The sequence below is a fragment of the Sus scrofa genome, chromosome 9, assembly GCF_000003025.6.
Source record: "Sus scrofa isolate TJ Tabasco breed Duroc chromosome 9, Sscrofa11.1, whole genome shotgun sequence".
In the NCBI taxonomy this organism is placed as follows: Eukaryota; Metazoa; Chordata; class Mammalia; order Artiodactyla; family Suidae; genus Sus; species Sus scrofa.
Genome location: NC_010451.4, coordinates 65,069,389 through 65,095,063, shown reverse-complemented (window position 1 = coordinate 65,095,063; position 25,675 = coordinate 65,069,389). Strand labels below are relative to the sequence as shown.

The window sequence follows — 25,675 nt, the reverse complement described above, 5'->3', positions numbered from 1 at the left end:
TGCATGTAGACAGGGTTAGATCAGATCAGATTAGATTAGAGAATGATTGTTAAATTTTTGGATGTGATAATGGCGTGATGGTTATGTCCTTGTTAGTTATACTTGAAATACTTGTGAGTGAAATGACATGTACCAGATTTACTTAAAAATACTCCAGCGGGGGTTGGGGGGAGGAGAGGAGGGAGAAGCATTCGGGGGTGGGGGTAGTGAAATAGATAAAACAAGATTAACAGAGTGCTGATAAGTTCTGAAACTGGGTGATGGATCTGTGTGAGTTCATGATACCATTCTTTATCCTTACATGTATTTGAAAATCCCGCGGTAAAAGTTAAAGCACAGAAGGACCATGGCTATGAACTGGGGAGACCAGAGAGTCGCAGTGGGGTGTATGAAACCAAGGCACTGATTTTCTTTCCCTTATTATTAGACTTTGTCCAGATGCCCCAGAGCTTACCTTACAGGCATGCGTCCAGCAAAGCTCTTGGGGTCCCCTCCTACCAGACCCCTTCTCTCTGCTCTGGAGAGTGACCCCGATTCGTCCCCTCTCACAGGGATGGTGGAGATGATCCCCAACTCTGAGACCCTGCGCAAGATCCAGGTGGAGCATGGGGTGACCGGCTCCTTCAAGGACCGGCCCCTCGCCGACTGGCTGCAGAAACACAACCCTGGGGAGGACGAGTATGAGAAGGTAGGATTGAAGGGTGGGGGCGAAGCTGGGGTGGGATGTGCCCGACCCTGCTGCACGGCCGTGTTCCCACAAGGCCTGCACGTGCACAGAGAAGAAGACAGCTCAGCTGTGTTGGGAGGAAACAAACACTCTTTTTTGGTCAACTGGTGCTGCCAAATGTCTAGGGATGGGTCAAAGGACTGTTGTAACCTGACTGAGAACATCCCTTGGTATCCAGCTGGGAAGCCTTTGCTGAGTTCCTCTGGCAGATTGAGTTTGGGGAAGGGGACCAACTTTCGGAGAACCCGCCTGTCACCCTTTTGGTCATGGATCCTGTTCAGGTCTTCCTATGCCCTTGGGGGGCGGGGGTCCAGTGGTGCTTTGCAGAACAAGAGTTGAAAGAGACTTCTGTTGTTGTTTTTGCTTTTTATGGCCACACCTGTGGCATATGGATGTTCCCAGGCTAGGAGTTGCATTGGAGCTGCAGCTGCTGGCCACGGCCACAGCCACAGCAATGTGGGATCCGAGCTGTGTCTGTCACACACACCACAGCTCAGGGCAAAACTGGATCCTTAACCCACTGCCCGAGGCCAGGGATCGAACCTTCATCCTCACGTGTATTAGTCGGGTTCATTACCACCGAGCCATAATGGGAACTCCAGGAAGAGACTTAGAGATCATTTTATCCACCGTCTCTTTTCACAGGTATGAGTGAAGATTCACTCAGTTGCTTGTAGTTATGGAGCTGGTTTGTGGCCAGCTTGTAAGCAGAAGCCAGGATCGAGGATAGATATGAGACAGAGATGATGGGAAACATAGCTGACCTTCCTCAGTGGGGCTTTACTGGGAGGTAGGACCTGGGTTCTGTGACTGGTCCACGCTTCATGGCTTTTATCTCTGGGTTAATAAGTCCAGAGGACAGAGTAAGTCCCAATAACCAACCGCATAAGAGAAGGGCCATTAACCAGATTGCTGATTTATGTAATTTAATTTCCAAGAGGATCCATTTACTAACCTATATTGATCAAAGCCTTTAATCCCTGAAGGAGAACCTATGTGGGCAGCCAAGTTGTAATCAGAATGTGGTTTAGTGAACATGTAATTAGATGATCTTCTGTGGCCTTAAAAATGTTTGCATTCCCCAGGGTTTTAATTCCTGGCCCGCTGTGCTCTTTGTACTCTTCATGTGCCAGCTCATCCTCTCTTCCGACGTTACCACACACGTGCTGATGACTTCCCAAGGCTTTGCCTCTTCCCTCCCTCAAGCTGCATCCTTGCTTGACACTCTGGGTCTCTCCGCTTGTGTCTCACCTATACCTCAAGCTCAGTATAGGCAGAGCCGAGCTTTCTGTCTCTCCTTGTCCTCTTGAAAAAAAGAAGCCTCTTGGAGTTCCCGTCACGGCTCAGTGGAAATGAATCCAGCTAGGAACCGTGAGATTGCAGGTTTGATCCCTGGCCTCAGTGGGTTAAGGATCTGGCGTTGCTGTGAGCTGTGGTGTAGGTCGCAGACGAGGCTCAGATCCCCCATTGCTATGGCTGTGCAGCTGTAGCTCCAATTCAACCCCTAGCCTGGGACCCTCCATGTGCTAGGGGAGTGGCCCTAAAAAAAGCCTCTTGCTTTTTGTGCGTTTCCTATCAGTGAATGCTATGACTCTTTCTGTGTGGTCACCCAAACAGAGCCATAAGTCTTTTTTTTTTTTTTTTGGCTACACCCACAGAACATGGAAGTTCCCAGGCCAGGGATCGAACCCATGCTACAGCAGAGACCCAAGCCACTGCAGTAACCTTGCTGGATCCTTAATCCGATGTGTAGCAAAAGAACCCCAGTGAGTCTTCTTGATGTTTCCTTATGCCTCACCTCTGCTATATGAAGCCCTGTTAGTTCTCTTCCCCAGATGGCTCTTAAATCTGTCCTCTTCTTACCATTTCTTTCAGCCATTTGCTATCTGTCCTCTGAACCACTGGAATTCCTCTCTTCCTTCCATAACCGTCCTCTGCTTGATTTCTGAATCTTTTAAAATGAAGTGCAAACCACTCATATCACTCCGTTGCTCTCAGCATCCCGGGCAAAGTCTTTTATATCCAGCCCCACCTAGCCCTGCAGTCTCTTCCGCTGCATCTCCCCATCGTATGAGAATTTCTAGCTTAGGGAGCTACTTGCATCTCCTCGATACCTTTTTTTTTTTTTTTTTTTTTTTTTTTTTTATTTTTGGCTGCACCCTTGGCATGTGGAAATTCCAGGCCCAGGGCTCTAACCTACACCACAGCAGTCACCAGAGCCATAGCAGTGACAATGCAGGATCCTCAACCTGCTGAGCCACCAAGAATCTTCTCAATACTTTTTCTTCTGTCTTTTTAAGGCCGCACCTGCAGCATATGGAGGTTCCCAGGCTCGAGGTCAAATCAGAGCTATAGCTGCCAGCCTACACCACAGCCACAGCGATGCAGGATCTGAGCTGCATCTGCAACCTATATACCACAGCTCACAGCAGTGCCTAATCCTTAACCCACTGAGGCTAGGGATCGAACCTGCAACCTCATGATTCCTAGTTGGATTCATTAACTGCTGAGCCACGAAGGGAACTCCTCCTCAATACTTTTAGCTGATGCTGTTCCCTTTACCTAGAAGGCCCTTTTTTCCCTTCCACATCCCTCAAAACCCACCCCCTTTATGTTGTGAATTTTAAGGTTCTTTCCCCTTGGGAAGGAGTGATATTGATTGTCTCCTCCTCAACCCCATATGCTATTTAAACTAACATGTATTTTTCAGGTGTTAGTTAGCCACCATGCAGAGGCACTGTGCTTGGTGCTGGAATTGTGAGTACTCCTTGTCAGTGTAATGAAGAGTCCTAGTAAATGTTATAGAAGTATGTATAACAAAAGCATACACACAGAGAAATGAATGCTGCATCTCCGTGTTTAGTATCGATCTTTCAAAGATAGCTCTCAGCTCTTCTAGCCTTTCTGTTAGAATGATGCTGGTGGTTTCTCATGGTGACTTCCAGGAGGAAAGAACTAGAGCTCTTTGTCTCTTGGCCACTGACTCAGCAAAGAGAGTACCCTCATCCTGCTAGCGAAAGCAGTTAAATCAAGAGAGCTCCCTTTACATGGTAAGACCTCCTGACAGCAAGCAGCTAACATCCTGCATAACTTCGGTGATTTAGTCATTTACGCTATAACAGAGTAGAGGCACACAGCTGCTTTGCAAGTCAAAACAGGATGCAGGCGTTCCGGTGGTGGCACAGCAGTAATAAACCCGACTAGTATCTATGAGGACTCTGGTTCAATCCCTGGCTTCTCTCAGTGGGTTAAGGATCGGGCATTGCTGTGAGCTGCGGTGTAGGTCACAGACATGGCTCAGATCCCGTGTTGCTGTGGCTGTGGTGTAGGGTGGCTGCTGCAGCTCCAATTCAACCCCTAGCCTGGGAACTTTCATATGCCACAGGTATGGCCCTAAAAATACAAAAAGAAAAAAAAGGATGCATTTCAGTTAGAAAGACTATTTGTGACAAGAAGACAGGTTAAGGGAGATGATCAAGACTGGGAGTTGATAGGCTGGACTCGTTACTGAGTGATTTCTTTTCAACCATGTATTTCCCTATCATAGAAATTGTCTTTTTCTTCCAGAAGGTACCCTCTGTGATTTCTTTACAAACACTTTATCCTTAACTTCCTAGGGATAAGTCATTTGGTTTAATGAATTTAACAAGTAGCTGGGGGGCTTCTATGTGTGGCTAGTTTTTTGGTTTTTTGTTTTTTGTTTGTTTTTGGTCTTTTGGGGCCACAGCTGTGGCATACGCAGGTTCCCAGGCTAGGGGTCCAATTGGAATGGTAGTCGCCAGCCTATGCCAGAGCCACAGCAATGTGGGATCCGAGCTGCATCTTCGACCTACACCAGGGCTTCATGGCAATGCCGGATCCTCAACTCACTGAGCGAGGACAGGGATCAAACCCACATCCTCATGGATGCTAGTGGGGTTTGCTAACTGCTAAGCCACGATGGAAACACCTGTGTGTGGCTAGTTTTGAAGTAAACCAGTGGAGCAGCCAAGAAGCTGCTGGGAGCTAAGATTCCTAGTCCCTGGGAACGTGAGAAGATGAAGCCCTGAGTGGTGGTGGCTGGACTTAGTTGGGGAGGAGTCAGTGTGGGCTGGGAAGGTCTGGGAAGGGTGTGGGACTCAAGGAAGGTCCCCAAAGGCTGGGTGGAAATTTGCAGAGGGAGGCGGGAAGGGCATGATTCTGTGTCTGGGAAGATTTCTCTCATTCTCAGCCTTCTGCCTCTCTACTTGGCTGTGACAACTGTTGCCCTCTGCTGACAGGGCTTTCTTGAGTTCTTCAGAATTCTAGAAACCTAAGAGAGAGGACGTAGGGGATGCAAGATGTCCATACTAATTCCATACATTTGTACTGAAAAGAGATAAGGAGGCAGACATTTACCAGATAAAACCAGGTGGATCCGACCCCTTAACTCCCTCCCCTCCTGCTTTAAACTCAGAAATATCTCTTAACACATTTTACCAACTAGAGATGTCTGATTTTCGAATGTAAAACACCCTCTGGAAGTGTTAAGCTGCCTCAGCTCTTCCTTGGAGTGAAGTGACTTTAATTAGATGGGCATTTAACTGTTACCAAGAACACTGGAAATGGGCGTTGTATCCGGGGCAGGAAGAAGGACCAAAGAATTCTGAGGGGGCGGGGGCAGAAAGGGACCCTTAAGTTGGCTGCCTTTGTACTGTGCTTGAGTTAAGATGACTGGGGGGGAGTTCCCATTGTGGCTCAGTGGTTAATGAATCTGACTAGGAACCATGAGGTTGCAGGTTCGATCCCTGGCCTTGCTCAGTGGGTTAAGGATCCGGCATTGCCGTGAGCTGTGGTGTAGGTTGCAGACGAGGCTCGAGTTTGGCGTTGCTGTGGCTGTGGCGTAGGCTGGCAGCTGTAGCTCTGATTCGACCCCTAGCCTGGGAACCTCCACATGCCGCAGGAGTGGCCCTAGAAAAGGCAAAAAGACCCAAAAAAAAAAAAGAGAGAGAGAGAGAGAGAGATGACTGGTGGGGGAAGTTGTAAATATCAGGCTTCCTTGATTCTGTGCTGGTCAAGTCTAGGCTCTCAGATCAGGCTCCTGTCCTCTCGGTCTCCCAACGAGAGAGGAAGGAGCAGAAGGAGGTGAATGAGTAGTTCCCGATGTGGAGCAGCAGAAATGAACCCAACTGTACATAATATACGTGAGGACCTGGGTTTGATCTCTGGCCTCGCTCAGTGGTTAAAGAGCTGGCAGTGCCCTGAGCCTCAGTGTAGGTTGCAGACACAGCTTGGATCTGGCGTGGCTGTGGCTGTGGCTGTGGCCGTGGCCAGCTATGGCTGTGGCCGGCAGCTGCAGCTCCGATTCCACTCCCAGCCTGGGGACTTCCATAGGCTGCTGGTGTGGCCCGAAAAAGAAAAAAAAAAAAGGAAAAGGGGAGTGAATGGCAGATAATGCGGTGGAGACATACATATAAGCCTTCCATCTCCTTATACCCCATAAGATACAAGAGAAGTTTCTGTGTGCATCAGTGTGTGTGTGTTAGCATGCGATGAAGGCTGAGCAGGCAGAGGTGGCGGGCTGTTGGACATGTGAGAGAGAGGAGAGGGCTGGCTGAATTCAGTCTGGCTGTGACCCCTGGGGTCCCCCCACACCAGCCTTAAGTCCTCTCCTTCCCTCTGCCTTCCTTCCTCCCAGGCTGTAGAGAACTTCATCTATTCCTGCGCTGGCTGCTGTGTGGCCACCTACGTCCTGGGCATCTGTGACCGACACAATGACAACATCATGCTGAAGACGACTGGCCACATGTTCCACATCGATTTTGGCCGCTTCCTGGGCCATGCCCAGATGTTCGGCAACATCAAGAGGTAAGTGGTCTCCTCGAGCCAGGATGTGCCTGTCGGGCAGGGAGGCCAGCAGAAGTAGTTCAGGGCTGGAACGCGAGCCCACGGCGGAAGGGCCGGCACTGCAGGATGTGGTCCTTGGGCTGAGTAGCTTTGGAAAAGGGAAGATTGAGAAAGAAAGAGGTCAAGTCCTTATAGAAGAAGGCAGAGGACCAGCCATCCCCCGTGCCTGCTGAGGACTGAGCAGAGGGAAATGAGCCCAGACCGCAGCAGAAGGGAATTACAAGTCAATAGCCAGGAAGAATATCATTGACTCCCAGGCAAGGGACCAATGAAAGACGTGTCTGGGGACTTTAAAGATTAAAGCAGGAAAAGAAAAATGTTAGAGAAGCTCCATGTATCTCGATTCATACAGGTGTCGAGGGATGAGGGGACCCATCCCCTGATGCAACCCCCAAGGTGGGCTTCCTCTTTCATGTTGACCTTGTACCTGTATGTTCCCCTTGGCCCAGGGACCGTGCCCCCTTTGTCTTCACCTCGGACATGGCGTATGTCATCAACGGGGGTGACAAGCCTTCCAGCCGCTTCCATGATTTTGTTGACCTTTGCTGCCAAGCCTACAACCTCATTCGCAAGCACACCCACCTCTTCCTCAACCTCCTGGGCCTGGTGAGGAGCTCCATCATCCCTCTCTGAACCCCCCTTATCACCTGGCATCCCCTCTTTAAGACTCCCCTGTCTAGCTTCAAAGGATGTCTAGAGATCTACTTCTCTGAGCCTTAGATAAAGGCAGGGCCCAGACTACCTGGGGACAAGGGTGTCTACGCAGGTATCTGACTTCCTGCTTTCACCACACCCCCCAACTCCTGCAGCCTGCCAGCTGCTGCCTGCAACATCTGTCTACCACCCTCTAGAAGGGTTAGGGAGCCTAGCTATAGAAACTCTTGCCTTATGGTGGGAAAGAAGCAGGACTTCACGGTTGTTACAGGCGCCCTCTCTTCTTCTTTGTGCTTCTTCTAGATGTTGTCCTGTGGGATCCCTGAGCTCTCAGACCTGGAAGACCTCAAGTACGTGTATGATGCCCTGAGGCCTCAGGACACAGAGGCCAATGCCACCACCTATTTCACCAGGTAAAACTCTCCATACACAGCAGAGCTGCCTTCTCTGTGATTCATTTGCAGGCTCCCCGATTAGAAGGAACAGGCCTAGGGAAGTGGAAAGGCTTAGTTCTGGTGGCAGAGCTTAGAGTTGACACCATGGGTCCGTTGTTTCAACTTTGTCTCTAACTTGGGTAAATCCTCTTGTGTCTCTCCGACTCAGTCTCCCGTCTGCACTTGGCTGCTAACCTTTGTGTAGGGGTATTGCAGCCCCTAACTTGCATTCTTACCAGGTCTCAGTCAAAGATTTTGTCTATGGGACAAGGTGTCATATAGACTTTGTAGTCGTTCTTGGCTCTCTGGCTCAGAATCTTCCCCCTTGTCAGAACATGGAATTCTGTGGTTCCATTTTCCCATTTTTGACGTTTTTAGGCACACTGCGTGTGAAAGCTTGGAAGTATCTGTGTGCTAATATCTACAGCTTTGTTCCTGTAGATGGTTCTCCATTTTATTATGCACCCTTTCTGGAACTTAGCGAGCTAAATTTTCTCTGTTGAGTCTAAAGCAGAAACTGTGTGTGTGTGTGTGTGTGTGTGTGTGTGTGTGTGTGTGTGTGTGTCTCTTTTGTCTTTTTAGGGCCGCACCAGTGGCATACGGAGGTGCCCAGGCTGGAGGTCAAATAGACCTACAGCCACCAGACTATGCCAGAGCCACAGCAATGCCAGATCTGAGCCCCATCTGTGACCTACACCACAGCTCACAGCAACGCTGGATCCTTAACCCACTGCGTGAGGCCAGGAATAGAACCCGCATGTTCATGGATGCTAGTCACCTTCATTAACCACTGAGCCATGATGAGAACTCCAAAACTTTCCATTTGAACTAGAACCTCTGGATTGAGCTTTGCTTGGTGAGGTTCCATTGTACTGAACCTTGAAATTCAGTTTGAAAACATTATTTCGACATTTACATGATGACCCCACGGTAGCACCTCTAATTCCTTCCTACCTTGGTTTAATTGGCTTGGCTCAGGCAGGCAGTGAGAGGAGATAAGACCCCCAGGCTTCATAGGAATAAACTGTGTGCAGTCATGTGCTCTATGAGGATATTAGACAGGGAAAATGATCTGAGCTGAGCTGAGTGTTAGTCTCGGGTGTCTGCGGGTATTTCTTTCTTTCTTTCTTTTTTTTTTTTTTTTTTTTTTTTTTTGCTTTTTGAGCCGCACTTGCAGCATATGGAAGTTCCCAGGCTAGGGATCAAATTGGAGCTACAGCTGCCAGCCTATAGCACAGGCATGGCAACACGGGATCCAAACTGTCTGCAGCCTACACCTTGGCTCACACAACGCTGGATCCTTATCCCACTGAGCAAGGCCAGGGATCGAACCCGAATCCTCATGGATACTAGTCAGACTTGTTTCCTCTGTACCACAACGGGAACTCCTTCCACTGGTATTTCTTGAGACAGCTCTGTCCTGGCAATGGGACCTTGGGTCCCTGGTTACAACCTTTTCTTCCCATCCTCCTGCAGGTTGATTGAGTCTAGCCTTGGCAGTGTAGCCACAAAGCTCAATTTTTTCATTCATAACCTGGCTCAGATGAAGTTCACAGGCTCAGACGACCGGCTGACCCTTTCCTTTGCTCCCCGAACACACACTCTCAAGAGTTCTGGCCGCATCAATGATGTTTTTCTCTGCCGCCACGAGAAGATCTTCCACCCCAACAAGGGCTACGTAAGTGTTTCTCCAATCTGACCGTCTCTCGTGCCCCACTGCCCCCGGCTTATTAGGGTTCTCTTTCTTCCCTTCCACACTGTGGGCGCTGGAGTTGAGCAAGCATCCTGTGCTGGGACCAGTCACAGACCACTTCCCTCTCCCCTGTGCAAGGGGCCTGCCTAGAATTGGAGCTGAGTTGGGTGGCTGCTCCCTGAGTCAAGGGTCTCATGAAATGTGCAGGAAATCCTTGCTTTCATTTTCCTCCATACAGATTGTATCTTTATCTCCATTGGAGACATTTTTATCCTCTTCCTTCTGGAAAGCATATCTCTCCCAACACACACACACACACTCTTCCCGTCCCTTACCTACCCCCTTCATTGGGTGCAGAGGGTTTGGCAGGGAGTATTCTCTAAGATTTGGACTTTGCAGATTTACATAGTGAAGGTGATGCGGGAGAATGCTCATGAGGCCACTTACATCCAGCGGACGTTTGAGGAGTTCCAGGAATTACACAATAAACTGCGGCTGCTCTTCCCTTCTTCTCTCTTGCCCAGGTAGGGTAGCTGTTCCCTTTATTCTCTGCATTGAGGGATCCTAGTGCAGGGAAGGAGAGCGGATGGGGGCTGTGCAGGACTGCAGGAGTGAGAAAATTTTATTTATTTATTTATTTATAAAATTTTAAAATTATAGTTGATTTACAGCGTTCTGTCAGTTTCTGCTGTACAGCAGTGACCTGGTCATACACATATCTACATTGCTTTTCTTATATTGTCTTCCATCATGATCTATCCCAAGTGATTGGATATAGCTCCCTGTGCTGCACAGCAGGATGAGAAACTACCGTTTTGGAGTAAAGATCTACTTCCCAGGTGTTCTTGGCCTGGTGATGAGTTTGATGACAAGTGCTCCCCCTGCTGGCCATGCTCCCTTGGGGCTCTCAAGAGTTCTTCCTCCAGCCTTGAAAAAATAACCTTGGGAGGAGTTCCTGTCGTGGCGCAGTGGTTAAGGAATCCGACTAGGAACCATGATGTTGTGGGTTCGACCCCTGGCTTTGCTCAGTGGGTTAAGGATCCCATGTTGATCCCTGGCTTTGTTCAGTGGGTTAAGGATCCCACGTTGCTGTGGCTCTGGCATAGGCCGGTGGCTAGAGCTCCGATTCGACCCCTAGCCTGGGAACCTCCATATGCCACGGAAGTGGCCCAAGAAATGGTGAAAAGACAAAATAAAATAAAATAAAATAACCTTGGGGCCCACCTGCCAGGAGAGCAAACTGAGTTTAAAGGCAGGGGTTTGATTGAATCTGAATATGTTTTGAAGTTTCTAATCTAAAGAGTGAAAACATTTTTCAAATGGATAAACAAAATATGTATTCCCAAAATGGAATAGTATTGTTATAAAAAGAAGGAAGGAAATTCTGAGACAGGCTCCAATGTGGTTTGAGGACATATGCTAAGTGAAATAAGGCAGTCCTCGCAGGTTCAATCCCTGGCTCAGTGGGTTAAGGATCTGCTGTTGCCATGAGCTGTGGTGTAGGTTGCAGACGCAGCTTGGATCCCACATTGCCGTGGCTGTGGTGTATGCCAGCGGCCACAGCTCTGATTGGACCGCTAGTCTGGGTACCTCCATGTGCCGTAGGTGTGGCCCTAAAAACCAAAAAAAAAAGAAAAAGAAAGAAAAAGAAATAAGCCAGTCCACAAAAGGACAACTACTGTATGACTGCACTTAATATGAAGTAGTCAAATTCAAAGAAAACAGAAAGTAGAATGGTGGCCGCCAAGGAGAGGAAGCCAATAGGGAGTTGTTGAATGGGTATAGAGTTTGAGTTTTGCAAAATGAAAAGCGTTTTGGAGGTGGATAGTGGTAATGACTGCACAGCAGTGTAAGTGTACTCAATTTTGAACTGTACATTTTAAAATGGCTAAGAGGAGTTCTCCCAGGAGTTCCCGTTGTGGCGCAGTGGAAATGAATCCGACTTGGAACCATGAGGTTGAGGGTTCGATCCCTGGCCTTGCTCTGTGGGTTAAGAATCCAGTGTTGCTGTGAACTGTGGTGTAGGTCGAAGATGCGGCTGGGATCTGGCGTTGCTGTGGCTGTGGTGTAGGTCGGCAGCTACAGCTCTGATTGGATCCCTAGCCTGGGAACCTCCATATGCCTTGAGTGCGGCCCTAAAAAGACAAAAAACCAAAAAACAAAAAACCCAGGAGTTCTCCTGGGGCACAGCAGGTTAAGGATCTGGTGTTGTCACTGCAGCAGCTTGGGTCGCTGCTGTGGCATGGGTTTGATCACTGGTCCAGGAACTTCTGCATGCTGCAGGTGAGGTCAAAACAAAACAATTTTAAAAACTAGTATATTTTATTTTAAAAAAATTTATGTTATATGTATTTGACATCAATTTTATTTTATTTTTTTCCCCCTTCTTAGGGCTGCACTTGCAACATATGGAAGTTCCCAGGCTAGGGGTCGAATTGGAGCTATAGCTGGCAGCCTCCGCCACAGCCACAGCGGTGCAGGATCTGAGCCGCATCTGGAACCTACACTCCAGCTCACGGCAACAGCCAGATCCTTAACCCACTGAGTGAGGGCAGGAATCGAACCCGAATCCTTATGGATCCTAGTCGGATTCATTTCTGCTGCTCCACAATGGGAACGCCCTCACATCAATTTTTAAAACGGTTCTTCAAATGAATTTTTACCTTGATGGGGAAAACTGGGGGCTCCAGAGCTCCTGAGGCGCTTCTGGGAGCCACAGGACTCTGGCAAACAGTTTGGTTTTCTTGTCTGGTGGCGATGGAAATCTCAGGTGTGAGTGAGATGCTGCTTGTGTATCCTTGGCACAGACCCGGGAAGCTGGGGGAGGCATGAGTCGGGGGAAAGGTCCCTGAGAAGGGAGGCAGGGGAGAAATGCGGTCAGGTGACTGAAAATGCAGGTGAAATGTGACTAAAGCCTGTTGCCTCTTCCCTTTCTAACCTCATCTTTCCCTTCCTCCCTCCCCACTGCCCACCTGCCTCCCAGCTTCCCTAGTCGCTTCGTGATTGGCCGCTCGAGGGGAGAGGCGGTGGCGGAGCGGCGGAAGGAGGAGTTAAACGGCTACATCTGGCACCTGATCCACGCAGCCCCGGAGGTGGCCGAGGTGGGTGGCTGCCTCTGCTCTTGGCTGTTCCTGGTGCTGGTGTGAGGGCCGGGGGATGAGGACCTAAGCGGGCTGCATTCAGGCAGGGAGGGGTCTTGCCTTTTCTGGGTTTGTCTGATTGCGGAGGAGGAGGTGGGTGATGGTAGCTCCAGCTCCATGGAGCTGTCTATGCCCAGAAATGCAGTGAATCACAACATGCAGCCAGGCACCTGGAGAGACACGTGCGTGTCAGGTGCCACCCCAGAGTGCTTGGAGTGAGCCAGAGCCTGAGGAGGAAAGCGGTTCGTGAGGAAAGGAAGGTTTTGAGCATGTTGAGAGTGTATCCACCTAATTTTTTTTTTTTTTTAACAAATGGTATAATTTGGTGTTATAATGTGCATAAAAACATATGGCCACCAAGAGCCCCATCACCCTAACAAATCCTCTAACCCCACGTCCATGTTTCCTTCCTAGTTGTCCATATATATACGCGACTTTTACAGTTTTATAGGGGTCATCATAGGTTAAATATAATGCTGTCTATATTCAGAGTTCCCATTGTGGCTCAGCGGAAACGAACCCGACCAATATCCATGAGGATGTGGGTTTGATCCCTGGCCCTGCTCAGTGCGTGGCTCAGATCTGGGTGTTACTGTAGCTGTGGTGTAGGCTGGCAACTGCAGCTCTGACTTGACCCCTAGCCTGAGAACTTCCATGTGCTGCAGCTGCAGGCCCTAAAAAATATATATATGTATATACGTTCTATTTTTTCCACGTAAGTGTTTATAGAAAGTATGACTTTAAATATCTGTACCAAATTAGTACACCAACTAACTTGCAATACCATAATTGCTTGAACCATTCACTTCTTGAAAGATGTTGAGATTATGCCTTATTTTTTTCCCCACAATTAATGGTAGAGTGGGTATTTTCATCTTTATTTTTTTTTTCCCTTAATTGCTTAGGAAGCATTCTCAAAAGTAGGATACATGGCGTTTGTCCAAGGGTGGCTCAGGCATTTCTCTGTGCTTGAGGAGTATGTGGGTTTCCATAGGGGAGGAAGTGGTAGAAAAGAGCAGACTGGAAGTCCCCTTGTGGTGCAGTGGATTAAGGATGTGGCATTGTTGCAGCTGTGGCGCAGGTCCCAACTGCGACATGGGTTCAATCCCTGGCCCAGGAACTTCCACATGTCATGGGTGCACCAAAAAAAAAAAAAAAAAAAAAAGAACAGAGTACTTTTAACCTAATGTTAACCTAATGTGACCTATTTTTATTTGATTTTTTTCTTTTAAAACTTTTATCATGCAAACTTTTAAATATACAGAAAAACAGAGAAAGAGTATAATGAGTGTCTATATATCCATTACCTAAACAGTTAATATTTTGCCATATTTATGTTTTCTTATGAAATATTTTAAAGTAAATCACAGACATCATGACATCATCTATATATGTCTAAATACTTACTATGCATCTAAATACAAGAACATAATTTTACATAACTACAGTGTCATTATTATCATAGTCATATTCAGAATTTTCTTTGTCACCATGCCCCAAATTCCTTTTTTTTTTTTTTTTTTTTTAATGGCCACACCATGGCATATGGAAGTTCCCAGGCTAGGGGTCGAATCAGAGCTGCAGCTTCAGGTCTATGCCACAGGATCAGAGCAGCAGCCTCTGCAGCCTACACTGCAACTTACAGCAACGCTGGATCTTTAGCTCACTGAGCCAGGCCTGGGATAGAACCTGCATCCTCACAGACACTATGTTTGGTTCTTAACCTGCTGAGCCACAACAGGAACTTGCCCCCTACCAAATTCTTTTAACAGTTTGTTTGAGCCATGATCCAAATAAAAACTGCTGTTACATTTGGTTGTCACATTTCCTGAGTCTCTTTTAATGTGCAACAGTCTCTTTCCTTTTTTCATTGGGCCATTGTCTGACTGAGGAATGACCCTGTTTTCTGACCCTGTTCTCCATTCCAGTGTGATTTGGTGTACACCTTCTTCCACCCCCTGCCCCGGGACGAGAAAGCTGCGGGCACCAGCCTGGCACCCAAGTCCTCAGGTACAGTGCCTTCTCTATGACATTTTGCCAACTTCTCTGAACCATTCACAAAAGTAATTCTTCCTGCCCCTACCTCTTCCTAATTCTCTTCCCTTAGTTCATCTCTGTTTTTTTTTGCTCACTGGCTAGAGTATCTGGTTTCCCACTTAGACTGTGGGCTCCGTAGCTCCTTGTGCAGGTTCCCCAGGGACTGGATATTCATTCGGTGTGTACACACTCAAATTGAATAGACCCATCCCAACAGCTTGTCTTTTTTTTTTTTGGCCGCACATGGCATGTGGAAGTTCTGGGCCAGGGAATCAAACCTGCATCACAGCAATGACCCAAGCGGCTGCAGTGACAACACCAGATCTTTAACCTGCTGTGTCACAAGGAAACTCCCCAACCCAACTCTTAAGTCGTGATGGCAGATGCCGCTTGGCAGATTCCCAGTGGGGTATCAGGAGCCTGAAAGGGGGATACTGATGGGGGGTGGGTGGGGGTCAGAGGAAAAGAGAAGCTTGTACTTGGCACCAGATGGGGACAGGGCTGGCCTCATGACTTTTCTTACTTTCCTTTGTCCCTGCAGATGGCACGTGGGCCCGGCCGGTTGGGAAGGTTGGGGGAGAGGTGAAGCTGTCCATCTCCTACAAAAACAATAAACTCTTCATCATGGTGATGCATATTCGGGGCTTGGTAAGTACATACACAGTTCTCATTTGGATCTTTTTCTTTCATCTGATACTTTTCTGACTGGTGAGACCTTTTCTGTCCCCCTGTCACGCGAGTAACCACAAAGGTTGCTGAATGCTAACCCAGGGGACTTGCTTCCTTGCTCAGCCTCCGGTATGACCAAGCCGTGCTAGACACAGCTTCTTACTACCTGTGATCTTTGGCATTTACCCTTAGCCTCGTTAATTTTTTTTTTTTTTTTTTTTTTGTCTTTTTAGGGCCGCACCTGCAGCATATGGAGGTTCCTAGGCTAGGGGCTGGGCGTCGAATTGGAGCTGTAGCTGCTGGCCAACACCACAGCTACAGCAACACCAGATCCAAGCCCCATCTGCGACCTATATCACAGCTCATGGCAACGCTGGATCCTTAACCCACTGAGGGAGGCAGGTTCAATCTGCATCCTTGTGGATACTAGTCAGATTCATTTCCACTGAGCCATGACGGGAACTCCCTTAGCCTCATTGAGATGAAGAAGAAAGTGTTAATGTTTATCTCAGAGTTGTTTCCGGGTTAAATGAGATGATGCATGCAGAACACTTAACTTAGTGCCTGGTATTATTATTATGGTGGTTATTATAAGGGAGAGGCCCCAGGGCCATTTTTCCTGGTTATTGAGGTAAGGCAGCCATATGACATTTTTGCACAACCAGAGCAGTGTATAATTATTACTTTTTTTTTTTTTTTTTTTTTTTTTTTGTCTTTTGTCCTTTTTAGGGCTGCACCCGCAGCATACAGAGGTTTCCAGGCTAGGGGTCCAATCGGAGCTGTAGCCGCCGGCCTTCACCACAGCCACAGCAATGCAGGATCCAAGCTGCATCTGTGACCTACTCCACAGCTCTCGGCAATGCCAGATCCTTAACCCACTGAGCGAGGCCAGGGATCGAACCCACAACCTCATGGTTCCTAGTTGGGTTTGTTAACTGCTGAGCCACAAAGGGAACTCCTAGTTACTAAACTTTTGGTATGAGTCTAAGAACATTGTGAGTGGAACGAGAAAGGGGAACTCTTACTGAATACCGGCAATGTACTTGGCTTTTTTTTTTTTAAGGAAAAAAAGATAGCTTTATTGCTTTGCCAGGTAAAGGAGGCCACAGCAGGCTAATGCCTTAAAGACTGTGCCCCTGTGTCCTGGACTTTTGTAGCTTGGGGCATCGGTATGAGGCAGGAGGTACATGAGCTTGGAATCAGAGAAATTGAGGTTTCACTCTTAAAACATTAGTCATTCATTTCATTCAACAAATGTTCATCAGCTGCCTCCCTTGTGCTGGGCACTGATACATTTGTTCTGGACCCAAGAGTAAACAAAATAAAATCCCTGCCCTCAGGGAGCTTACATTCTAGTGGGAGGAGGCAGACCGACAAAGAGAGGAGTAAAATATATGGCAAGTCAGATAGTGGCAAGTGCTCTGGTGAGAAATAGAGCCGAGAAGGAATCCTGGGGTGGAATGAGCATGGCAGCAGTTTTCCAGAGCGTTCAGGGAAACCCGCATTGCTGAGGAGTTATTTGAGCAAATGGAGGGAGACGAGGGAGGGAGCCGAGCACACACATGGGAGAGAGGATTGTTCCAGGCAGAGGGAGCAGTTAAATCCTAAAGCCCTAGTGAGGAGCCTACCCAAGGCATCTCAGGAGGAGGCCAGTGTGACTGAAGTGCGGTTGGAAATAGTGGATGGTGATGTTGGAGAGGGCACTGTGGACCAGAGCTTGGGTCCTGCTATCAGGACTACAGCTTTTTCCCCCGAGGGAGATGGGAGCCATTGGAAGGTTTTGAGCAGAGGAATGACAAGATCAGACTTAAATTTTAAAAGGATTGGGCTGGATGAATCACTAATTGGCTGACCTTGAACAAGTGACTTAATCTCTGACTCATTTCTTTACCTCTTAGGGGTTACTTGAATCAGAGGACAAAACAGACAAAGACATTGGGCAAAGATATCTGGGGACATGATGGTTCATTCAGAGCAGACCAAGTTATGGCATGCCTGAGCCTTGGTTTCCAAAGTAGAGACTGGGGAGTTCCCGTCGTGGTGCAGTGGAAATGAATCTGATTGGTATCCATGGGGCTTCGGGTTCGATCCCTGGCCTCGGTTAAGGATCCGGCATGGCTATGAGCTGTGGTGTAGGTCAGACACAGCTTGGATCCCTCTTTGCTGTGCCTGTGGCATCGGCTGGCAGCTGTAGCTCCGATTGAGCCTGGGGAACTTTCATTTGCCTCAGGAGTGGCCCTAAAAATCAACCAAACAAACAAAAAACAAAGTAGAGACTGGATATCATAGGTGATCTGATTGATGTTTCAGCAGGACATCTAACGTTATCAGGGTAGGGGTTTCTACCAGAATGGAGTGGGCTGGCAAACATAAATTCTTGTGCATTGCAAGAAGGTGGGTGTGAGAGAAGAGTCGATCAGGGAGTGATCATAGGAATTGTGATAGAGACAGAGGAATCTTCATCTGTTTTTGGTTTTCATTCCTTTCATAGCAACTGCTCCAGGATGGGAATGACCCCGACCCCTATGTCAAGATTTACCTCCTTCCTGACCCTCAGAAAACCACTAAGAAGAAAACCAAAGTGGCCCGGAAAACCTGCAACCCCACCTACAATGAGATGGTGTGTGGGGAAGGGGCTGGGGTGGGGCTGGGGTTGGGGTCAGCAAACTGTGCTTGTTTTTGTTGTATTGGGACATGGCCGTACCTCTTCCTTTAAGTCTTGTCTGTGGCTGCTTTCTCATTGCAGCAGCAGGGTTGAGTGATCATGACATGGACCAGACTCTGTGGCCTATAAGGACTAAAATATTTCCTATTTGACTCTTAATGTAAAAGAATTTGGGGAGTTCCCGTTGTGGCTCAGTGGGTTAAGAACCGACACAGTGTCTGTGAGGATGCGGGTTTGATCCCTGGCCTCACACCGTGGGTTAAGGATCTGGTGTGGCCACAAACTGAGGCATAGATCGTAGGTGTGGCTCGGATCCTGCATTGGCATGGCTGTGGTGTAGGCTGGCAGCTGCAGCTCTGATTTGACCCCTAGCCTGGGTACATCCATATGCCACAAGTGTGGCCATAAAAGAAGGGGGTGGGTAGAATTTGCAGACATTTGGGGATTCTTTTTTTATTATTTATTTTTTTGTCTTTTTGCCATTTCTTGGACCGCTCCCGCAGCATATGGAGGTTCCCAGGCTAGGGGTCTAATCAGAGCCTACGCCAGAGCCACAGCAACGTGGGATCTGAGCTGGGTCTGCAACCTACACCACAGCTCACGGCAACGCGGGATCCTTAACCCACTGAGCAAGGGCAGGGATTGAACCCGAAACCTCATGGTTCCTACTTGGATTTGTTAACCTCTGCGCCATGACAGGAACTCCAGACATTTGGGGATTCTTAACTCACTAAGCGAGGCTAAGGATCGAACCCGCACCTTCCTGGATACTAGTCAGATTCATTTCTGCTGAGCCATTATGGGGACTCCAAAAGCAGGGTTCTTGAAAGCTTCTCTCAGGTTCCTTTTTTTTTTTGGCTTTTTAGGACTGCACCCATGGTATATGGAATTCCACAGATAGGGGCGTGGCCTGGGCCCTGACCTTTGGGGAGGAGGAGCCTGCTGGTCTTTGGCTGATAAGGAGCCATGGTCCCAATGACGAGGCTTCATTTGCTTGATCTCCAGTATAAAAGCAGAATTCTTTTTTTGTTGTTTAAGGGCCACACCCGTGGCATATGGAAATTCCCAGGACCTGGGAGCTGCAGCTGCTAGCCTACACCACAGCCATGGCCATGCCAGATCCAAGCCATGTCTGTGACACAGTTCATGGCAATGCCGGATTCTTAACCCACTGAGCGAGGCCAGGGATCCAACCTGCAACGTCATGGTTCCTAGGCAGCTTGGTTTCCGCTGCGCCACGATGGGAACTCCTTCCCCCAGGTTCTGCCTGCCTTCTCTCTTTCCCTTGAAGTCTGTCTGGTTGGGGAGGGAAAGTAGTCTTAGCCTCACCCATTCAAACCACCACACCCTCCATGTTCCCTCTGGCCTCTTCCGTTGCCTCTCTCACCACTTCCCTCTCTTCCCAATTTTGTGTTTGCAGCTGGTATATGATGGGATCCCCAAGGGAGACCTGCAGCAGCGGGAGCTACAGCTGAGTGTGCTGAGTGAGCAAGGATTCTGGGAGAACGTTCTCCTCGGGGAGGTGCACATCCGCCTGCGAGAGCTGGACCTGGCCCAGGAGAAGACCGGCTGGTTTGCACTGGGATCTCGAAGTCATGAGACTTTATGAGCCCCGCAGAGCCGCAGCCCAGGACCCTAGGCTCGTGGTGGAGCCGGGCAAGAGGACTCGCCCTGCTTGACTCTTCCTTTCTCAATGAAGGGGCAGGGCCCTCGTCGGGTCTCCCCGCTGTCCCGGTTGGATCGGGCCTCCGTGGTAGGAGGCAGGGAGGATAAAGATGCTCTCTGCCGTCCCTTCCTCTGCAGGCTGCCTTTTGGGTTGGTTGTGATGAGCAGCCCCTTGGAGGCTGTGAGGTTGCAGCAAAGGTTTAAGTTTACCTTGTGTCAAGGGAGCAATACCTGGTTTGAGGTGTGTGTGTGGGGAGGGGGGGCTGTAGAAGTAGCATTGTGCAGGGCGGGCGGGTGGATATCTTTATTTTTATTTTTAAAAAATGAAAAAGTAACGTTGTCCTAACTGGACAGGAAGCCTTGTGAGAAGGGACTCCCTTATGCCTCAGAAGGCAAAAGAGGAAGATTATTTGGACGTTTTGTATAGATTAAGGTTCTTATTGGACTTTCCCTAGGTTTTGGCTTGTTTTTTGTGTTTGTGTTTCTGTCTATAGGAATTATTTGGGGAGGGGCCCAGTGGAGCCTCAGTTAGAGCCCTCCCTCCCTGAGGCAGGTTGGGAGGGACTGGGAGGGCTGCGTGTGCTGAACTGAGGCCGGCACTGCTGGGCTTTTCTGATTTTGCCTCCAAAGGAGAGCGATGTGATACCTACGTGTGTCAGGAAGGGCCTTCCGCATGGGCTTCTGCAGAGGGCCAGTGTTCAGGAGCCCAGGCTCTTTCTGGGGGAGTTTTCCCTCTCGTCCTCCCCTCCTTTCTAGGGCTCGTCCTGAATACTGTCTTCTACCCTCCATTCTCAGGGCCCTTCTGGGGGCCCTCTGGCCCCTGTGAATACGCTGGGGTGCTCCCCGCATAGGTCTCTCCCTTCACTTTTTCTCTGGTGGGAAAACATGCTGCCTCTGCCCTTTGGTTGGGTTTCACCCCAGGGCATCTTGGCCCTGGGAAGGGACCTCTCAGCTGCAGGTGCCAGGGTGGTCACCTGTTGGGCGGTTTTTGGAAAGCTTTCCTCCTCCCCTGCCACTCCTTTCTTTTTGCTGCTTTTCTCCCAAACTCCATTTCTGTCACATTTTTTATAAGAATTTCTCTCATTCTATGGGGCCATAAACCTATTTCGTCTGGAGCCAAAGGGATGCCCTAACTGAACAAAAGAGGTGCAAGGGCGGGGGATCCCATCAAAACTATTGTTTGTTTTCCAGTGGTTTTCTTTGCTTGTGAGCAAGCTGGATTGAGCTGAGCTGGAAGGGAGAGAATGGGTCTCTGGTCTCTTCTTTCCCTACCGGATGGATTTGGAATTCACTCGTGCGCTTTACTCCAAATGGCGGTCTTCCCTGAAAAAAGAGGGAGAGGCTTTGCCATTAACTTTTTTGGATCGGTTGGCTGTGCCTGGGGAATGGAGTTAAATGGGGATACTCTGGGGACTGTCCCTCCCCAGCTCCAAGGATGGGAAACTCCCCCTTTTGCTGACTCATTCCGTAACTGGAGAAAGAAGCTCCACTCATTGAAGCCACAGGGCAGCAAGGAAGTTTATACTTTTACTTTTAAATTAAAAATGCCAAGGACGAAGCTGGCTGTTGTGGGCAGGGACTCGGGGAGTGGGGAACAGGAGTGGAACTTCTCCAGATGAATGGACCAGAGATGCGTTACTGGCTTTTTGCCGGTAACTCATTTTACTTTGACCCTCTCTGCCCCTGATTTAAAGAGGTCTGTACTGTACCCACTTCCCAGACGTCCTTGTATCTCCTACTTTCTCTGGAATTGTATTTTCTAATAAATGACATTTAGAAAAACAAAAGTATCCTTTTAAGATTTGTTGATGCTGAAAACGTTTACATGGGATTTCCTGTTGTGGCGCAGTGGAAACAAATCTGACTAGTATCCATGAGGATGTGGGTTTGATCCCTGGCCTCGCTCAGTGGGTTAGGGATCTAGCATTGCTGTGAGCTTGGATCCTGTGCTGCTGTGGCTGTGGCGTAGGCTGGCAGCTATAGCTCCGATTTGACCCCTAGCCTGAGCACTTGCATATACTGCAGCTATGACCCTAAAAAGAAAAAAAAAAAAGAAAAAAAAGAAAGAAAGAAAAGAAAAGAAAATGTTTAAATGAAAACCTCTTCTGTACAAGATGAAAGTAATAACAGTAGTGGTGTTACAAAGGGTAACCTTAATATGCAGGGTGCAGTGCATTAGGCATTTTACATGTGTCAGCTAAATCTTTCCTTACAACAGCTTGATCAAGCGAGTGTTATTATCCTCAATTTACACATGAAAAGAACTGAAGCCCAGGGAGATTAAGTAATTTGCCTAAGAATACAGCCTGTTGCCCTTGATTCTAGAATTTATCTCAGGTTTGTTTGACTCCAAATCTGTGCTACTCCTTCTAGGCAGCCTTTAAGTTGGTATATGATTCTATAGTTCTTTTTTTTTTTTTTTTGTCTTTTGTCTTTTTTTAGAGCTGCACTTACAGCATATGGAGGTTCCCAGGCTAGGGTTGTAATTGGAGCTCTTGCCACCGACCTACACCAGAGCCACAGCATTGCCAGATCCAAGCAGTGTCTGCAACCTACACCAGAGCTCATGGCAATGCTGGATCCTTAACCCACTGAACGAGGCCAGGGAACGAACCCACAACCTCATGGTTCCTAGTCAGATTCGTTTCCACTGCGTCAAGACGGGAACTCCAATATTCTATCGTTCTTAATATATATGATTTTATTTTTCATTACAACTACCCTGGAAAGTAGGTATGGCTCCTTCGTTAATTCTTTTTTTTTTTTTTTTTTTTTTCCTTTGGTCTTTTTGCCTTTTCTAGAGTGCTTCCTGCGGCATATGGAGGTTCCCAGGCTAGGGGTTGAATTGGAGCTGTAGCCACCGGCCTACGCCAGAGCCACAGCAACATGGGATCCGAGCCACATCTGCGACCTACAACACAGCTCATGGCAACACTGGATCCTCAGCCCACTGAGCAAGGGCAGGGATCGAACCCGCAACCTCATGGTTCCTAGTCGGATTTGTTAACCACTGCGCCACAACGGGAACTCCTCCTTCGTTAATTCTATCAACAAACATTCGCTGCGCTCACCAGCTCTACCTGGTGGCCTGCCTCCATTCACAAAGAATACAGTCCTTGGAGTTGTGCACTAGGCCCTGTACCAGGTATCTGGCTGCAGGTTACAAAGGTAAATTAAGATGGTAAGTTGACAGCCTAGTTATTTAACCAACCCCGGTTCAGAAGAGAGGAAACAGCCTCTGAGATGCGGTGCAATGATTACCTTTTAGAGCAAAGCCATAGCCCAGAATCAAAGCCCAGATGGAAGCTGGAGATAACACGACCTTGGTTTTTAAGCATTTTACCCAGATGCTCTCAGAGCAGCGCTCCAGTGCAGAGTCATTTCCTGCTGGGAAATTTTGTGGGGCTTCCGAGGGGCCTTCAGTAGCAATAGTAGGAAGTGATACCTACCTGCTGTGTTTCTAAGGGGTTTCCAGGTGTCTCTGCAATTCTGGGGAAGCCCCAATGGACCTCTTAAAAGTTAGAACTTGAATCTGGCAAGTCTTAAAGAAATTTCTTGGCCAAATGGGGTAGAAATATGAACCCCCCTGAGGGAGTGGGAATGAGAGGGCTGGGGAGGGAGGGGAGAGGGGTTACCCAGGGAGAGAAGAAACAAAAGAAACCCAGGAGGCTGGGTTTCCTGAGTTCAAAGAGAGGTGGCAAAAATGAAGTCACTGGACTTGTTAGGGTTTGGGAAGTAAAGGTTAAATTGGAGTTGAAAAGTCAAAAATGAGGCAGCAGGGAGTTCCCGTTGTGGCTCAGCAGGTTATGAACCTGAGTAATATCCATGAGGATGCAGGTTCAATCCCTGGCCTCGCTCAGTGGGTTAAGAATCCAGCAGCCATAAAAAAATAAAATAACTATGGCATAAATGGAGTTCCCATCATGGCTCAGTGGAAACGAATCTGACTAGGAACCATGAGGTTGTGGGTTTGATCCCTGGTCTCATTCAGTGGGTTAAGGATCCAGCGTTGCCGTGAACTGTGGTGTAGGTTGCAGATGTGGCTTGGATCCCCAGTTGCTGTGGCCCTGGCGTAGGCCGGCAGCTGTAGCTCCGATTAGATCCCTAGCCTGGGAAACTCCATATGCCTCGAGTGCAGCCCTAAAGTGACAAAAGCCAAAAAAAAAAAGAGGCACAAATGAACCTATGTACAAAATAGAAGCAGCCCCATGGACAGACTTGTGGTTGCTGAGAGGGAGGGGAAAGGGAGTGGGATGGACTGGGAATTTGAGGGTAGTGGATGCAAATTATTACATTTAGAATGGACAGAGAGCAAGGTCCTACTGCATAGCACAGGGAATTAGCCAATCTCCTGAGATACACCATGATGGAAAGGAAAAAAAAAAAAGAATGTATATATGTGTGTAACTAAGCCACTTTGCTGTACAGTAGAAATTACACAGCATTGCAAATCCACTCTAATAATAATAATAATCAAATTCTCTTCCTAAAAGATCATTCTGGCAGCTGGTGGAAGCAAGAATGGAAGCAGTAGTCTAGGAGGGAAATGAAGAGGCAGGGGGATGGTGAAAAGTAGTTACACTATGGATATATTTTGAAGGTTAGAGCTGACAGGATTTGCTGATGGATTGGATGTGAGGAGTTGAGAAGGACTCCAGCAATAGTTAGGGGTAGGCTCAGAATAAATGGGTAGTTGGACTTAACTAGCGTTGGACTTTTGCCAAAGGAGAATATTGGAGTAGAAGAGTGTGAGAAGAGGGTTTTTACAAGGGGGTGGTTTGTTTATAGCTTTTTTTTTTTTTTTTTTTTTTTTTGGTCTTTTTAGGGCCACACTTGCAGCATACGGAAGTTCCCAGGCTAGGGGTGGCATCAGAGCTGTAGCTGCTGGCCTACACCACAGACACAGCAACATGGGATCATTAATCCACTGAGCAAGACCAGAGATCAAACCTGCATCCTCATGGATACTAGTTGGGTTCGTTACTGCTGAACTACACGGGAACTCCTGTTTTTACATTTCTTAAAAAAAAAATTATTGGGAGTTCCCGTCGTGGCATAGGACCTTGTTGTTGATCTATTCTATATGTGGTAGTTTGCATCTGCTAACCCCAAACTCCCAATCCATCCCTCCCCTGGCCTCTCCTCTACAAGGGGGTAGTTTTGATGCTGGATCATGGAATTCATGCTTGGTAAGGAAGGAAGTGAGGGAGGGTGAAGTGCGCGCGCGCGCGCGCGCACACACACACACACACACACACACACACAAAATGAATGAATGAATGAATAAATAAATAAATACATTGGGGCTCTCCCGTCGAGGTTCAGCAGAAATGAATCTCGGTAGTATCCATGAGGATGCGGGTTACATCCCTGGCCTCGCTTAGTGGGTCAGGGATCCCCCTTTGCCATGCGCTGTGGTGTAGGGCGCAGACTCGGCTCAGATCCTGCTGCGTCTGTGGTGTAGGCTGGCAGCTTTAGCTCCGATTGGATCCCTAGCCTGGGAACCCCCATATGCCGTGGGTGCGGACCTAAAAAGCAAAAAATAAAAAAAGGTTTGGCAATGGTTTGGAAGTTTCTGGGGGTTGATCAGTAGCTGAATAGGGTTTCTAAAGCAGCGATTTGGAAAGACTGGAGGTGGCTTCCAGGTTTCCAGGGTGTAGGATACTTTGGGAGGTGGGACTGATGGCGAAATAAAAAGCTATGCACCCTTTACCTCAGGCTCTGCAAAATCTTTTTTCAAAATAAACATAACTGAGGTTAAAATTATCTTTTGCCAAAGTGCCAGTCAGCTTGCCCATTCAGACTTCTTGTCTTCACCAGCACACACCCAGCCCTGGCAGCACAGCCCTATCTCTGTGTCCAGAGCTGCCCTCCCTCTGCTGCCTGGTTGATAGCAGGCTTCAAGAGGTGGTTCACACGTTATTTTCCTGCTGAGACTGACGAGGCAAATTCACGTAGTCCTATAGTTTTCCGGTACTTTATGATAGCATTTTCCCCTTTAGAACAACTTCCAAGGTAAGGCAAAGAAAAAATATGTATTCTATGACTAGATGGGGAAGGGAAGGCTCATTCAAGATGTTTTAAGGAATTGTGGGAGGAAGAGGCACATAGTATGAATGATAAAGT

At 48.1% G+C, this 25,675-nt stretch overlaps 1 protein-coding gene across 7 annotated transcripts in view; it reads left to right on the top strand.

The window, feature by feature from the left end:
• PIK3C2B (phosphatidylinositol-4-phosphate 3-kinase catalytic subunit type 2 beta) overlaps positions 1-21,336 on the top strand; it is an 81,134-nt gene extending 59,798 nt beyond the window's left edge. For 6 of the 7 annotated variants that reach the window (XM_013989566.2, XM_013989567.2, XM_021063224.1 and 3 more), the window contains 11 exons: positions 552-688; positions 6,384-6,553; positions 7,042-7,198; positions 7,550-7,659; positions 9,157-9,358; positions 9,773-9,897; positions 12,357-12,474; positions 14,442-14,523; positions 15,092-15,198; positions 17,711-17,839; positions 19,305-21,003. In XM_013989566.2, coding sequence (XP_013845020.2) covers positions 552-688; positions 6,384-6,553; positions 7,042-7,198; positions 7,550-7,659; positions 9,157-9,358; positions 9,773-9,897; positions 12,357-12,474; positions 14,442-14,523; positions 15,092-15,198; positions 17,711-17,839; positions 19,305-19,493 — 1,526 coding nt within the window. In that variant the 3' untranslated portion in view covers positions 19,494-21,003. Of the gene's footprint in view, positions 1-551; positions 689-6,383; positions 6,554-7,041; positions 7,199-7,549; positions 7,660-9,156; positions 9,359-9,772; positions 9,898-12,356; positions 12,475-14,441; positions 14,524-15,091; positions 15,199-17,710; positions 17,840-19,304 lie in introns of all 7 variants that reach the window. The other variant, XM_003357389.5, reaches the window with a different exon arrangement.